Below are 17,290 nucleotides of genomic sequence, written 5' to 3'. Positions count from 1 at the left end.
TTGAAACAAAAAGATTTATTTCCTAAGTAGATTCATTGCCATTTGACTATTAAAAGTAAAGTCATAGTCATAGGTAAATTTTTGGATCCAGTGATTTCTGAATTGGCCTGGTTTATTGACTTTCATCATGATGATTATGATGGAGGTATAATGGCAGTTGTCATGAATCAATACAAAAGATTAAGCCTATAACTTATTAGACTTATTACTTATCAGTTATTATTGCTATTAAACTTTTGCTTCAAATGTTCATCAAAATGGGTACTCAAGCATGGACAGTCAATATCCAATTTCAAACCTTATTATTGTGGGTTTATTGACCAATTTAATGTTTTTTTCATTTTCAACAAGCTCAATGGTTGTTTGGTTTTAATACTTATAAAGACACCTCTAAAAGGGACCGCACTGTTGAGCTTTTGTTTGTAGCATAAAACACAAAATATGCATTTTTGGTTTACTCAAGTTTTTTATCACATCAGCGAGTTGATCTACGATTTACCTTGAGACCAGGTGCTGCTGAGCTTGTAAAAAATCCTTTCTAAAAAAATACAATCTTTATTCCAGTGCCATGTCATTTTGGTTGGAACTTGTAGGAACACTTTTAGTAACCTAATATTCTAGAAAAAAGATCTGAACAAAATGTTTATTTTCATATTTCATCTTTTTGTCCTATTTTGTTGAAAGATTAAAAGAACCGCATCCAACCAAGAATTACTCGGTTCCTCAACGAGTGAATATTCGGATATTCCCAGCTCTAATGAATATCTTTGAGGAATTGGCAAGTTTTTAAGCTCATTACTCACAACATTTGAATCAAGAAAGATGAGTTTATTGAGTAAAATTGAAAAAGGCTCATAACCACGGGCAGATACCTTGAAGGTTAACCTCGAGTTCTTAAATAACGATCCCTTTGGTTATGCATGACCAGTCTCTGCAAGTCCCTGCTCATGCACATAACGATTAGATTACGACAAGAATTGGCTAGTTTAGCGACCTTCTTTAATGTGATAAAAATGCAACCTTCGAATTATAATATAAACTTTCCTCCCGAACGCGTTTTTCTATCAAAAAACAATACCAATACTCGGAATCAGCACAAAAAATTCTATTCAAAAAAGTTCCATTCAAAGAGGAGATTTTCCCTATTCATTCGCAGATCCCGTTTGCTTAACTGTTCAAATAATTGTTGGTGTTTGTATTCATATCTGTCATCAATCCGATCAATAATTATTTCATGATATTCATTCAAATGCTTTACTTTGAAAGTAACTGAATAAAATGAAAGACGCAGAATAAATTACCTTGAAATCATAAATAAAATGAAACTTTTAATCAGAATGGTGATTCTGTTCTCCCATTTTAACAAGTATCGATATCGATATGTGTCTGAACTACAAAAATACTGAACACTGAACGCATGTTTCAACTTAAAGGTTAAGTAAGACCAAAGAGATAATTCACAAGTTTATGACAAAAAGACATCATAAGAGACTAAATCCCAGATTATCATACATATGGCCAACAAAACATTTTATCAAACACAACAAAATAGATTGGAAAACAAAGTTCCTAGTAGGAACTTACGATTTTCAATATAACCCGAAAATAATCTGTTCCTGTGGAACTGGTTAAGCCATTCCACAACACATAATACAGGCCTGTCCGATCTTCATAGATTGGAAATGCGGGCTCTCATGTGTCTTTGGAACACCAGGACAATTTAAATGGTTAATAACCAATCTGGAAACCAACCAAGTAACCAACTTGATAAAACAAATGTTTGAACATCTCCAGAGCATCAACCATGAACAAAACTAAATCACTGAAACAAATTGAATCCGAACACCCCATTACAAACCCTTTAGTGACATCAAAAGGAAGTCAACACATTATGATATCAAGAATCCCCTCTAAATAGCCTTCCATCTCATAACCCTGACTTTTGTAACCCAATATACGGGAACCCATCTCTTAATATGATACATTTCTGTAGTTCGTGAACCGAAGCGAACAACTCAACCACACTAAATAACTAATAAATAAGTAAAACTGAAAAAAATTGAAAAAAGTTGGAACCTGAAAGAGAAGCAGATTATTGGGCGAAAACGAGTGTAGACCTGCAACAAACCGCTCTTTTTAAACAAATATGAAAATATTACATTCTGTAAAATTGCTATTTTGTCAATAATAAGTTGAACTTAAATTACAATTTTCCTTATCTAATAGCGACAAAAGAAGACATTATCACTGCCCAATGGTGCTCATTCAATGTTTGAAGCTCTTACACGTTTGCGTGTGTCACCCTTTAGTTTTAGCAACAATTAAATATTAAATATTGTTTAATATTGAAGTCACTGAAGATCTTCTCCGCTTCCGCATCAAAATACAATGCTTTTAGTGACTTGTTGAACTGTTTCAGCATGCTTCAGCATTCAATTCAACATTACTAACGAGATCTTTCAACACTTTGAAGTAACTCTCATTGCATTAATCTCGACAGAGATGTTGATTGCAGCCTTCTTCAGGAATATCTCTTTCTTCTTCTCACTAGCATATACCGAAAACTTATACGTTTACAAATAAAAAGGTTATAAGAAGCATAATATTGGATAAGCGCTCACCATCACGAAAGTGTGCCCTGGAGATATCTTGATGTGCATAGTATTTAATAATCGAATAAGGAACGAAGCTAAGAAAAGGAATTGAGAAGCAATTAATTCATATAGATACCATGATAAATAATAGTGAAATGTTGTATTACGCTTTTTGGCTGTGAAATTGCATCGGAATCCAAAAAGTATTATTAGCGTCGTTGTTCCTGTTTCTGTGTATAATAAAATCACATCGTCTATTTACTTGGTACTACTGTTATTGATTCCAGCTGTAAATGTATAGATAATGATGCGTACTTCGATTATCAGTTGAATCTGCTACTCCGAGTGATAATTAAAGAGTTTGGACTCAATGAAAAAGTCATCGATCGACTAACAAATCCAAAATTTGAAATCTTTAGCTATTGTCACTTTGGTTCACTTTGAGACGAAAAGAAACATTTCTTTAAGCAAAGGTGAAAATTTCTCCTTTGAGTTGAGTGTCGTGCTTTTGTTGTAAAATTGATTCTATTACTGGTTTTACATGTACTTTTAATCCAACAATAAACCATCAACTTGAATGCGAAAAAGTTTTTCTCTCGTAAGTCAAAAGATTAAATTACAGATTCTAAATTTTCCTAACCCTGTTTAAACGGGTATTTCTCTTTAACCTGAATTCTGATTAAACTCTGGCTATTTTTCGTGATTGTAGTTTAATTACAGCTTTCATTCTACAATATTCTATATTTGAAAATTTAGCTCAGAATCTGTTCAGTTTGGTCACAATTTCCTGGTTTGTCTTTATTACAATATGTGAAGATGTAAATTATTCAAGTTCAACTTAGCTGATTCAAGCAAATAATGGTGTTACAGATGTGAGAGGGAAAATTCAAATTGAAAATAAAATTTACTTTCATAAGCATTGTTATTCTGTTCTCCCATTATAACAAATATCAATATTAAAATGATCTGAACTCGGAAACAGTAAACAACAACATTCAAATATTTACAATTTATGAATTCATTAATGAATGATCAGTGATTACATTTCGCGATCGATATCCATTGCGATGGTGTTTCAGAAGGACAGCAATTGTGTTTATTTGTAAAGCAAACTTAAGAAAACAGCTTTTTTTCGTAAACATGATATTCTCAAAGATACTGGAGTTTAGTGGTACAAGGTTCAAATGACCTAGTAAAGAATCTTATCGTCGTGATATCATAGATTAAATTTGTAACGCAAGCAATGCAATAATTCAATCTTTAATCTTTACTTTACTTCATTCAATCAATTTTTTGCGATTGTAGTTTAATCATGGCTTTCATCCTATGTGAAAATTTTCTTTAGAACCCGTTTAGTTTGGCCACAATCTTCCCGCAAAAATTTCATAGTTTGACTTTATATATTGTATACACAAGCGAGCAGAGAAACTGTCACTTCACAATTTTTACTTTGAATTGTAATATCTTTTCTCAATGATTTGATATTTTTGATCTAATTTTTTTATCTTGATATTGGATCATTAAGGATTATATTAATGTACTTGAGGCGGGCTAATATGATTAATTTTCATAAAAAAATGTGTTAAAAATGTACCCTTCGAGTGAAAATGAGAGGAAAAGAAGTGAAGTTTGTTTTGTGGTGAAAAATATTTCAAATAATTCAAAAATTGTGCTGAATTGACGCATGTTAGTCCAAGAACCATTTTACGAGTTAAAAGCGATTAAAAACTGGTCAGTCAATCAATAGAAAGCCTGAATCTGGACAATCTCCTACTTTACATGCTGCCGATAGGCGGCGTCTCGGTCGAATTGTGCAAAATCGTCCATAGGAATATCTAACTTCATTAGTGGATTTAATGCCAAGGAGAATTAATTCTTGTTTACTGGCCAATGGTGATCATATTTCATATTAAATTTTTAATATAATTATTTTTTCATTATTCGTTCAACTAATTAATTAAATATCAAAGTTCAATTCCTTATAATTACGAGTTTATGATCAAAAAATGAAGTGACAGTTTCTCTGCTCGCTTGTGTATATTGTATTGATATAGATATAGATTTCTCTTGAATTGGATACAATCTCAAGCAAATCTATAGCAAACAACACTTTTTAACACCTAATATTCCTGAAAAAGATCTGAACAAAATGTTTATTTTCTTATTTTATCTATTGTTCTATTTTGTTAAAATATTAAAAGCAATCTAATCCAACCAAGTATGCTTTGGTTCCTCAACGAGTGAATACCGAGTTGCGAATCAGAGTAAACATTCTAATTTATGCAGCTTTAATGAATAATTTTGAGAAATGGTCAAATTTAGACTCTCAACTCAGTTTATTGAGTAAAATTTAAACAGGGCTAAAATACGGGTTTAGCCTCGAGTTCTTAGATATTGATTATCTTGCCGTACATGACCAGTCTCTGCAAGTCTCCACCTATGATCAAAATCACAAACTGGATATAAATATTGTTTAACATTGAACTCTCTGAAAATCTTGTAAACTTCCGCTGCATTTCTCGATTCAAATAGTGGCTGGACAAGCTGAGTAATTTTAGCATTAAATTCATCATTATTAACGAGATCTTTCAACCTTTTAAAGTAACTTTCAGTGCATTTAGATTGACATACACCTATATAGCAGTCTTCTTCAGGGACGTCGATTTCTTCTACCAAGTAATAACACATACTTAAACGCTTGGAAATACGATGCGCGTAAGAAGCACCATATTGGAGATAAAAACGCGCACCATCACGAATATTTACACTGAAGATATCATGACGTGGATAGTATTCCATTTGTGAATCAGGAACGAAGCTATGAAAAAAGTTGAGAAACAATTAATTAATATTCATCGCATGATAATTGATATCAATTAGTGAAATGTTGTATTACGCTTTTTGGTTGTTAAAAATCCCGCACAGATACCGATCAGTATTATCAACGGGGGAAGGATTGTCGTTTATAAGTATATACACCTTAGTTGTATATCTACTGGGTACTCCAGTTATTGATTCCAACTACAAATATAAAAATATTGATAAGTTATTATTCAAAGATGAAATACAGGACTTTGCTTACCTGTTCAAATAATTGTTGATGATGGTGTTTGGATTCATATCTGTCATCATTTGGATCAATGACTATATCATGATATTCATTCAAATGCTTCACTTTGAAAGCAACTAAATAAAATGAAAGGTAAAGAGTGAATTATCTTGAAATTATAAATAAAATGAAACTTACATTTATCATAATGGTGATTCTGTTCTGCCATTTTAGAATTTTAGTATCGATATCAATATGTGTCTGAGCTAGGAAACACTGAACAAGTGGTGAAGCGTCTAGTTAGAACTAAAAGCTTGAGTAAAACTGGAAAAAACTCAAAGTTCAAAGAGAAGATTATTAGGCGAAAACAAGTGTCGACCTGAGCCAAAGCGCTCTTTTCAAACAAATATAAAAATACCAAACTCTTTAATATTGCTATTTTTCAATTATAGACTCGAAATTTGAATCTAACTATTAAGTTTAAACGAGTGAATGACGAGTCGCAAATCCGAGTAAATATTTCGATTGTATTAGGGGTATCAAAAAGTTCTGTCGTTTTTTTTACCAGTGACTTTTGCTTCGCTTTTGAATAAGATATACTTATGCAATTGACTCAATAATTTTAGGTATACAAGAACATTAATATAAGTGCATTTAGGCCAAATTCTACTCGATCGGAGTTAATTAACTATAATAAATTAGCTGCCCAATACACTACTAGATAAAGAAGCAATTTTAAGGTCCCAGAATTTATTGATTTTTTTTATGAAAAAATTGAAATTAAAATCAAAAATCAAAATCAATCGAAAGCTCGAGGTCCACATAATCACTCAGCAAAATTTGAAACATCTAATCATTATCATTATTAAATTATTTAAATTGGTAGCTCAAAAAACTCATTTTTTTGACCATTTTCTATGGGATTTTTCAATGGGATTTCACTAAAATTTCAAAAAAAGTCCAAAAAAAACTTGCTATGGAAATTCAATGTTAAACGAATTTTTACTTATAATTAGATAATTTAATAATGATGATGATTGGAAGTTGCAAATTTTGTCGAGTGATTATGTGGACCTCGAACTTTCGATTGATGTTGATTTTTGATTTTAATTTCAATTTTTCATAAAAAAAATCAATAAATTCTGGGACCTTAAAATTGCATCTTCAACTAGCCCATCTTGATTAGCTAATTAATTATAGTTAATTAACTCCGATCGCCTCAAAAAATGTCATGAATTCACTTATATTAATGTTCTTGTATATCTAAAATTATTGAGTCAATTGAACAATCAAAACTAATTCAAAATTGAAGCTAAATAATAAGAGAAAAAAACGACAGAACTTTTTGATACCCCTAATATATACATGTGTGTATATTAAAAATGCATTTAAATTAAATAAGCCAAGTGTATTGAGTAAAATTGAAACAAGGTCATTCTCTACAGGTTTAACCTCGAGTTCTTAGATAAAGATCCTCTTGTCGTACATGACCAGTCTCTGCAAGTCTCCAACTATGACGCACATCACAAACTGGAAAAAAATTGTCTAAGATTGAACTCTGAAAATCGAGTCCGCTTCCGAATCCAACTCCGATTCCCTTAGTGGCTGGACAATCTGCGTGATTTATGCATTCATTTCATCATAATATTCATATTAATAAGCGAGTTTAACCTCGAGTTCTTAGATAATAATGAATTTGACATCCCGAATTTATTTCCAAAAAGCAATGTAATTTAAAATCGAATTGATACTTACGAACTCTATAGCTAGATCTTGCAAAAATCTAACATATCAAGAAAGATTAGTCGAAATGTCAAAGAAAAATTATCAATTTCACAATATTCTGAAACCTCAAGAAAGTTATCTAAGGCTCTTTAATTGCTTTAAGAAAGAACAGGTGAGATACAAAATAACAAATACAACGATAAGTATGTAGTTTTCGATTATCAATTGGAGCCAAGAAAAATGAAAGGTCATCAAAATCTTTACGGAAACAATGTTTCATGAAATTAAAACCTCGACTAATCTTTTCTGCTTTAGTGGATAACTGAGGCCAATCTAATCCTATGTCATCCGCTATAACATCGAAGTAAAACTTGATTGATCTTTCATATCTTCCACAAATTCTTTGAACATAAAAAGAAAAACATTCACGAGCATCAAGTAAGACTAAATTGGGTAAAATGTGAACCAATTTCTTGATATGTTCATCTGTTATGTGCAGTTGTTTCCACAATGCAAGATGTTTGAGATTCTGATATTTCATAAGCAATCTGCTTAAATCATTCCACTCGAAGTCATCATTATTACACTGTAAATAAAAAATCAATTAGTTTATATGGAGTAATTTTGAACAGATGACCCTTCCATGATAACGTAACCTAATCGTGTTGATTTTAATCTGGAATAGATCGAATAAAATTGGCTATGTCATTAAAATTAATACTCACAAAATCTATGACTACATCTTGTAAAGATCCGTGTTTTAATGTTTTATCAGTAATCCATTGACCATTTATCGAAATATGTGCACTTTGTAAATTTGGACATGAATCCATAAATTGGAAACCATAACTAATTTCTGCAGCATAACGTGATGAACAACTCAGCTCAACAATTTTAAGCTTTTCCAATACTGGACCATAGTAGTAACTGTATGGGACTGGGCAATAGATTTTCATGAGAAAACATTTCTATATAACCAAAATATTTATATAATCACCTTCATTACTAGTAATATGTCTTTCAAGGTTTGGGAAGTAAGATAAATCGACTTCGGGAGTATACGTCCCAAAGTACAACTGTTTTATACTGGGACCATTTCGCATATCGTACGCCATAATATGATTGCCGGCTATCGATTCGAGTACACCACAATATCCTTTAATTTGTTCATCGGAGAAATTGATTACTCCTCTCAAAAATCTTTGGTTTCTGACAAATGCAACAATAACTTCGCGTTCTACTTTTATTAGAAATGCATGAGATATTTCAGCAATCTGAGTGGAAAAAACAAATAAGAAAATTAATATTCAATGAAAAATTAAAAAAGAGATTTGATTAACAATATCAACTAACAATAAATTTCGAAATAATCTTCTAAGACAGGTTCCCTCAATCGGGTCTTCTCTTTCATAATAAACACAATCGGATGAATAATCATAAGAAAATTCATTCACCTCATTATTTAGCCACGATGATTATAAACATGATGGAATCAATGACAGTTGTCAGTTGCCATAAATCAATTGTTATGTCTATTTCACTAAAAGACTTTCTAGACTCTTAGAGATCTATTGCTTTGCTAAACAAGGTACCTCAGTCTCATTGAAGGATTATTATTGATAAAGATCAATATAAAGTTAAAATAAAGAATTTGAATCAACTCTCCTTTTGGTTGAGCCAACTGAGAAACAATAGCTTGGAGGAATTGAACGAGATATTGTCCTCATACCTGAGCTGTTTACATATGAGACTCTGAATAACGATATGGAATACAAAACCGTGTGTTACTGGATTTTCGTGGCTAGAAAATGATCGAAAATCAACTTATTTCGAAATTTTAAAGTATGGATAGAATGTTTCATAGTAACATAGTGTTACATTGATTCGAATTGTCAACCACAAGTTCTTAGATAAACTCTTGGTCTAAATGGCCAGTATCTAAGAGTTTCTGTGAAATGCATGCTAAAATATTGTTGCACTTTGAATTCAATGAGAAATCTTGATACAGGAAAACTATTAGGTTATTCCAGGTTAAACTATTGGATTCGTTTGATAATGACTTTCGAATCTTTAAAATTGCATGGATCATGCTATTGCTATGAGCCTTTTCGTTTCACTCATTTTGTTTTGTATGCTCATTACCATTCTTTACTTTAACCAAAGAGTAAGAAGAGTGTTCACTTCAATGGGAGCATATTTATCGCAAAATAGTTAAAAAAGTCACCACACGATGCCTCTGGTACAAAAATTAAGGTATACTTTAATGTAAAATTTTAGTTGAGGCACATCACCGCTGCATGGCGTCGTCCGCTCGGTCCGCTGACTTTTACATTGAAAAACAAATGATTTTTTCTTTCACCGCCATCTTGTGGTGACTTTTTCAACAATTTACTGATAAAAATGGTTAACATTAAGTGTTCTCTCTTGTTATACTCTTTGACTTTAACTGTAAAGATTGAATTTTGATTCTGTTTTTCTCGTTACAATACGCTGTAATCTTTCATTTTCTACCCGAAGGATTTCGAGACAGGCAAACAGTCATAAAACCGCATTGGTTTATGATAAAAATATTTACTTGCATTCGAATGACCTCAGGTACTTCCCTCGTAAGAAGTTTCTGTGCATTGATTTTGACAGAAATGTCGACTAGAGACTCCTTCAGGAATGTCTCTTTCATCTACTAACTTATAACGCATATTGATATGATTGGAAATACCATCTTCATAAGCAAACCAATATTGATGATGAGGGACGCCATGGGGACTGCGGATATCGTCTCCCTTCATTGGATATCGCATAAGCAATCAGGAGTGATGCTATGAAAAAAGTTTACATACACTTTTTGCTAAATGATTTCTACAAGTGAAATGTAAGATTACGCTATTGGGTACAAAAAGTGTCATGTAATATTTCGATGGGACCAGTTAACTTCATAGGGTCTTTTTATAATAACCAGACTTTAATCGAAAATTGGTCTGATGGAAATCTTTATTCTTCCTTCTTTTATGTAGGTTGCAATGTATGTAGGTTGGTCTTCAATACAAATACCTGATGATTAATCTTTAATTTTGAGTCATTAATGCTTCAGTTGCGTTGGTCTTAGAAAATATCATCGATCGCCAAACTTCAGGTAGAATATTTGAATATACAGAACTTGAGTTGGTCCAAGATAGACAACAAGTAAAAGTATTTTGATACTTTTTAAATGTAATTTTAGATCTTCTTACGATTTATTCTAATCAAATCACCGCTAGTTCTACCGATTTCGAGGCGACTATTCAACTATTGAATCTAACCATTCCTGTAAAAGAGTTTTCTTAAGATACAGATTCTGTCATACCATAAGTTTGTAAAAATTTTTTTAATCATTATCAGAAAGTTTAAATATGTCTGCTTAGTTAAAGAAGTATGAATCAAGCGTTATTATCAAGAACAGTTGACTGAAAAATGAAATGAAAATTTATTCAAACAAGTGGAACCCCGATCATGACTGATCGTAATTTTTTCACTGAAATACAATAAATTTAATCCATATTTAAAGACTCAAATTCTTTATGAAAAACCATCGTCAATGAGAAAAACTAAAAAATAAAATAAAATCTGGTTATACAGCTGAACAGAATGAAATCTTTCTGTACAGTTAAGGTACTATATTTTTCACTTAACTCTTTACTCGAAAGATAGTTTTACTTATCCTTCTAATGCAACAATAAACCATCAACCTGAATAACCAAAAAGTTTTTCCCCCAAAGTCAATAGTAAAAGATACGGATTCTGCATTTTTTCCCCCAGCCTGTTTGGACGCTAATTTCTCAGTAACCTGAATTCCGAGAAAGTTCGAACTATTTTTTGCGATTGTAGTTTAATCATGGCTTTCATCCTATGTGAAAATTTTCTTTAGAACCCGTTCAGTTTGACCACAATCTTCCCGCAAAAATTTCATAGTTTGACTTTATATATTGTATTGTATAGATAAACAAATACAATGTTAGATTGATGGAAATTGTTAACCACGAGTTCTTAGGTAAAGCCTAACTCTTGGTCTGGATGGCTCTGACCGATATTCAGGGGTTTCTGTACAAGTCAATCTTGAATATTGTTGCACATTGAATTCCATGAGAAATCTTTCTACAGGAGAACTAATTGATGAGACAATGCAATCAATAATTTTTGATTGAAATTCATCTAAGAAGACGTATTTTCTTTTGTTGAAAACAGTTCTAGACTGAATATGTGGACAGTAACGAGCAGATGGGGTGTTAATTCTATGTTGGTTGTAAAATTGATTTCATTTGTTTAATGTTTCATGTAAGAGTTTCGCTGATCTTTAGGAAATCTTTGACAAAATTGAGTTTCAAGTTTGAACTAATCTCTTTGTACAGTTGGCTATTTTCCGCATTGTAGTTCAATTATGTCTTCTCATGTTATGCAAAAATTTTCTTTTGAATCCATAGATGATTGGTATTTCTCAATCACTATCAAAAATGTTCACTTTATGTGTTCTCGAAGAATCAAGTTATGTTCATTAGATATCGCTCATCATCATGTACTTTATTATTTGATATACCTTTGCTTTACCAAACATGTATAATGAAAAAAGGAGAATTGAAAGAAGAATGAAAATTTCATCGAGATTCGTTATGGAAATTGAAAGAAAAGTTTACTGAGGACAAATATTCATTTCATTCCTTAAATTTATTTAACCTCGGGTTCTTAGATAAACTTTAAATTGGCGTCTATAATAAGCATCTCGTATATCCCGATAACCTCCACAAACTGGATATAAATATTTTTTAATATTGAACTCACGGAAGAGCTTCTCAACTTCCGCATCCAAATTAAATTTTCTTAGTGGCTCGACAATCTGGGTAATTTTGCATTCAATTCATCATTATTAACGAGATCTTTCAACCTTTTAAAGTAAATCTCAGTGCATCTATATTGACAGAAACGTGAATCGCTGCCTTCTTCAGAAAAGCCTCTTTTCATCTACTAGGCAATAACGCATACTTATACGTTTCAAACAAATGAAATCATAAGAAACATAATATTGGAGATGAAAACATTCACCATAAGAATATTTAAACTACGATTATCCTCCGGATGGTGTCTCTTACGCAGATCAGGGAACACACTATGAAAAAAAGTTGAGAAACAATAGATCAATATACGTCATTATGATGAAAGATTTAACTTAGTTAAATGTAACATTACGCTTTTCGGTTGACAAAGAAATGCAAGTGCCGAGAAATATCGTTAACGTCGGAAGGGTCGAGGTTTCTAACCATACTACGATTTGTATATCTACTTGGTACTCCTGTTATTGATGCCATCTATAAATGTACAGATAATGATGAGTTATTGTTTGTTACAAAACCTACTTTCATAAGACAAAAACTCTCGAGTTAAAGCCGCATCTTTATTCAGAGTATAGACTGTTTCGTTAGTTGTTAATTGCTTCTTTTCTGAAGCATCTTGGAATATAAGTTAACATTTTGATAAATTTTGACTTATTAATTGTGGTTTACCATCTTCAATGGAAGTTCATTGGAAAAATCAGTGATAGTCCTCTTTGCATACTCTGAATAAAGTAACTCTTTAACTCGAGAGTTTTTGTCTTATGAAAGTAGGTTTTGGTCATTTGAAAGCTGGTTTTGTTGTTTTGAAAGCTCTGTGTCTTTACAGTCAGCCGGTTTTACTCTTTCGAATGTTGGTTGTGTTCATATGAAAGTTGGTTCTAAACAAACGAGAATGATTGTAAGACCAAAGTTTATTAAACGCAATAACTTGTCATAATAGATATGTTTCAATTGTGCTGCTAATTTTCAGTCAAAACACAAGAATATAATAAATATATTATATGTAGAAGAAAGTTTCAGGGTTAAATGATTATTTTTCTAAACATTTAGATCATTTTAAAAGATAAAGAAAACCTCAGCATTGATATCACGCAACTGTGACCGTCTTATTTTTTGTTAATTTAATGATTTTTAAACAAGTCGAAAATAATCCGTTGAGACTCCGAGGGATTCCAGTCCATTCCGTGCTTGAAGTAGATCCTCTTCTCCCCAGTTTAATGCAGCTATACCAATCCAAACAATTTGATTAGATTTAATTCCCAAATTGGGTCAAGGAGGAACTTTTGTTCGTCTTTACTCAAATCTTTTTTTATGAACTCCTAATGAACCAAATGTCTATGGATGATATCGTTTGACTTCATGTGATTCAATTTTGGAGTCTCCTAAAATTAGAACAAATCTTAATTCCTTCACGTCCGGGGTATGATAGTAATTATAGCATGCAATCATGATATAAAATATCATGAATATTATGAAGAATTACCAAAGTTGCCAAAAATCAACTCTATTATTTGTTACCTCTGATTATATCATATATGATATATTATTATTCATCTTCCCTCTGAGTTTAAACGAGGAAATACCGAGTCGCGAATCCGAGTAAATATTTGGATAATGCATATAAACATACATTTATAATAAATTAAGAAAGCAAAGTTTATTGAGTAAAACTGAAACAAAGCTCATTCACTAAGGGTTTAACCTCGAGTTCTTAGATAAAGATCATGTCGCCGTGCATGACCATTCATTGCAATGGACCACCTATCAACCACATCACATTTTATACTAAAATGTTGTTTAACATTGAACTCTCTGAAAATCGTGTCCAATTCCCAATCCGATTCCATTTGTGTTTGGACAAGCTGAGTAATTTTTGCATTCATTTCATTATTACAAATGAGATCTTTCAACCTTTTGAAGTAACTTTCAGAGCATTGATATTGACAGGCACGTAAACTGCAACCTTCATCAGGGACGGCACCTTCATCTACTAGCGTATAATGCATACTTAAATGTTTCGATACATCATGCGAATAGGAAATGTCATAAATGAGATAAAAGCGCTCACCATCAAAAATATTCAGATCGTAGAAATCAGGAAGCGCAGAGTATCTCGCAAGCGAATCAGGAACGTAGCTATGAAGAAAAGTTGAGAACCAATAAATTAATATGCATCTTATGATAAATTATATGAATTAGTGAAATGTTGTATTACGCTTTTTGGTTGGAAAAAGACCACGGATACCGAACAGTATCAACGGAAAGGTTCCTGTTTCTAAGTACATGTATTAAAACATCAACTGTATATCTACTGGGTACTCCAGTAATTGACTCCAGCTATAAATGTATAGATAATGATGAGTTATTGTTCAAAAATGGAATGAAGAACTTTATTTACCTGTTCAAATATTTGTTGACGTTGGTGTTTGGATTCATATCTGTCATCATTTGGATCAATAACTATCTCATGGTATTCATCCAAATGCTTCACTTTGAAAGTAACTGAGGCAAATGAAAGGTAAAGAGGGAATTATCTTACAATCATAAATATTTTGAAACTTACTTTTATCAGAATTTTTATTCTGTTTTGCCATCTCAACAAGTATCGGTACTGAGAAATACGGAACACGCGGAGAAGTTTCTAGTTTTAACTGAAAGGTTAAGTAGAACTGACAAAAATTCAAAAAAGTTTTGACTTGCAAGATTATTGGGCGAAACAAATGTCAACCTGAGCCAAAGCGCTCTTTTCAAATAGATATGAATATGCTCCATTCTGTGAAATGGCTTTTCAACCTTGACTTAAATACTAACAAATAATTCAAACGGATACAATGTGATCTTATCATTTCAACAGTATAATGGGTTTCATTTCATCAGCTAATATTTTTCAAATGTGAGTCTTGTCTTCAAATCGGAATATGTAGTTTGATAGAAACGAAAAGTTTTCATTTTAAGAGTAAAGTCATAAGAAATTATTGGATTAAGTGATTACTGAATGATTAACAAATAAATTTATAATTTCACATAACGAGAAGAGATTCCTAAAATGATGATCAACAATCGGTAATTAATCAAAGGCATCGACATAAATTAAAATTGAATCGAAATCATTAGTTAAATGTAAAGCAGAAGGTGTTTATTCGTGAATGTATCAATAGATTGGTGCTTATAAAACAGTTTACTTCGATTTACAGTTGAATCCTCTATTTCGAGTGATAAATAAAGATTTGTGACACAATGAACAAGGGAGGTAAGTAGTAAGTATGATATACAGTCTGAAAGAGGAGGAGTCTCTTTCAGACTGTATACCATAGACGGCTTTTTTAGGGGGATTGAGAGGGGAAAGAAGAGAAGGCAAAAGAGGCCAACTTATTTTTGGTCTCAACTAAAAGGTAAAGTCATAAAACTTTTTGTCAAAAGCTTTACAATCTTAAAAACAAAAGCTTTTGACAAAAAGTTTTGACTTTACCACTTAATTTTTGCTAATTATGATGAAGATGAAGAAGACAAAGGTGAAGAAGATGGCTCCTCCTCTTTCAGACTGTATATCATACTTACTACTGAGGTAACCGAAGTCATCCGAACAGATTTTAATAATTAGTGGACCATTGAATTCGCCTTCAAAACAAACAAGGTTCTAGTCTTTAGATTAGCAAATGGATAGAAGACCCGAAAAGCACCATTTATTGTCGATCGCTATGCATAAATTAATTTGAAATCAATAATATGAACCCATTGCGATGAGCCTTTTTGTTGCAAGCATCTTGTTTTGTATGCTAATTACAATACTTTACATGCATAAAGTTGAATTTTCATTCTATTTTTCTAATTTATTTTTAATTTGCTACCCGAAAGATTGCGAGAAAATCAAACACAGATAAAACTTAATTGGTTTATGATAAAAATATTTACTTGCATTCGAATGACCTCGGCTACTTCCCTCGTAAGAAGTTTCTGTGCATTGATTTTGACAGAAATGTCGACTAGAGACTCCTTCAGGAATGTCTCTTTCATCTACTAACTTATAACGCATATTGATACGATTGGAAATACCATCTTCATAAGCAAACCAATATTGATGATGAGGGACGCCATGGGGACTGCGGATATCGTCTCCCTTCATTGGATATCGCATAAGCAATCAGGAGTGATGCTATGAAAATAGTTTATATACACTTTATGCTAAATGATTTCAATAAGTGAAATGTAAGATTACGCTATTGGGTACAAAAAGTGTCATGTGTTTCGAGGGGACCAGTTAACTTCATAGGCCCTTTTTATAATAGCTAGACTTTAATCGAAAATTAAACGAAATTTAATCTGATGGAAATCTTTACTCTTCCTTCTCTTAAGTATCTTGCTTCAATACAAATATCTGGTGAATAATCTTTAAGATTCATTAATGCCTCAGTTGCGTTGGTCTTAGCAAATATCTTCGATCGCCGAACTTCAGGTAGAATATTTGAATATTCAGAGTGTTGGTTGAAAATATCAACTTTACTTGATTTATCACAACTTAAACTAACCTTTCTCTTTATTTAAATGCTCAATATGACATATTAGTCATGATTTACCTTCAATCTAAATTCATTTCAATTTTTGACTTTTTTCCCTTTTTCTCGTTTCATCTTCCATCTTCACCAATAATGACTCTGACTAACATTCAACACTTAATTCACTCATAGTTCATCATCATGAACTTAATGATTAATAATTAGTTTTGACCTGATAAGTCATTTCAGTGATAACTATGAAAAACCCTTATTTTGACCTTTTCCCATACATTTCACCACATGAAGCTACTGAATCAGGAACCTCTGATATTCCTCGATATTTCTACATATCGTTAGCTTCCTCTCGTTGAGACAAATCTGGTGGTAACATTTGTTTACCTGTACAACTCATAGTTCATGAGAAAACCTCAATTTCTCCATGAACTATGAACCCTCAAAAGTCCCAGGGAAAGTGTCCACTGTACCTCAACCATTCAACCTAATAACTTGATCCTTTCTTTAATCATTTACTATTCACCTACTCTAACTAACTACAACACCTAATTTCAC

The 17,290-nt window shown here is 32.0% G+C and overlaps 2 protein-coding genes across 2 annotated transcripts; both read right to left on the bottom strand.

The window, feature by feature from the left end:
• Positions 1-4,882: 4,882 nt before the first annotated feature.
• On the bottom strand, positions 4,883-6,173 carry LOC107365652 (uncharacterized). The gene is made up of 4 exons (XM_015933197.3): positions 5,842-6,173; positions 5,677-5,780; positions 5,491-5,615; positions 4,883-5,412 (listed from the first exon to the last, which is right to left on the bottom strand). Exons 1-4 carry the CDS (start codon positions 5,870-5,872, stop codon positions 4,968-4,970), a joined length of 705 nt encoding a protein of 234 aa, XP_015788683.1. The 5' UTR covers positions 5,873-6,173; the 3' UTR covers positions 4,883-4,967.
• Positions 6,174-13,865: 7,692 nt separating this feature from the next.
• Positions 13,866-14,933, bottom strand: LOC107365659 (uncharacterized). The gene is made up of 4 exons (XM_015933205.3): positions 14,791-14,933; positions 14,626-14,729; positions 14,443-14,564; positions 13,866-14,363 (listed from the first exon to the last, which is right to left on the bottom strand). Exons 1-4 carry the CDS (start codon positions 14,819-14,821, stop codon positions 13,925-13,927), a joined length of 696 nt encoding a protein of 231 aa, XP_015788691.1. The 5' UTR covers positions 14,822-14,933; the 3' UTR covers positions 13,866-13,924.
• Between the last annotated feature and the right edge of the window lie 2,357 nt (positions 14,934-17,290).

This window comes from Tetranychus urticae, chromosome 1 (genome assembly GCF_039701765.1).
Source record: "Tetranychus urticae isolate SD_2017Ah chromosome 1, NJAU_TeUrti_SD_1.0, whole genome shotgun sequence".
NCBI classification, from domain to species: Eukaryota; Metazoa; Arthropoda; class Arachnida; order Trombidiformes; family Tetranychidae; genus Tetranychus; species Tetranychus urticae.
Note: the sequence above shows the minus strand (reverse complement) of the source record. Positions and strands in the feature narration are given on the sequence as shown.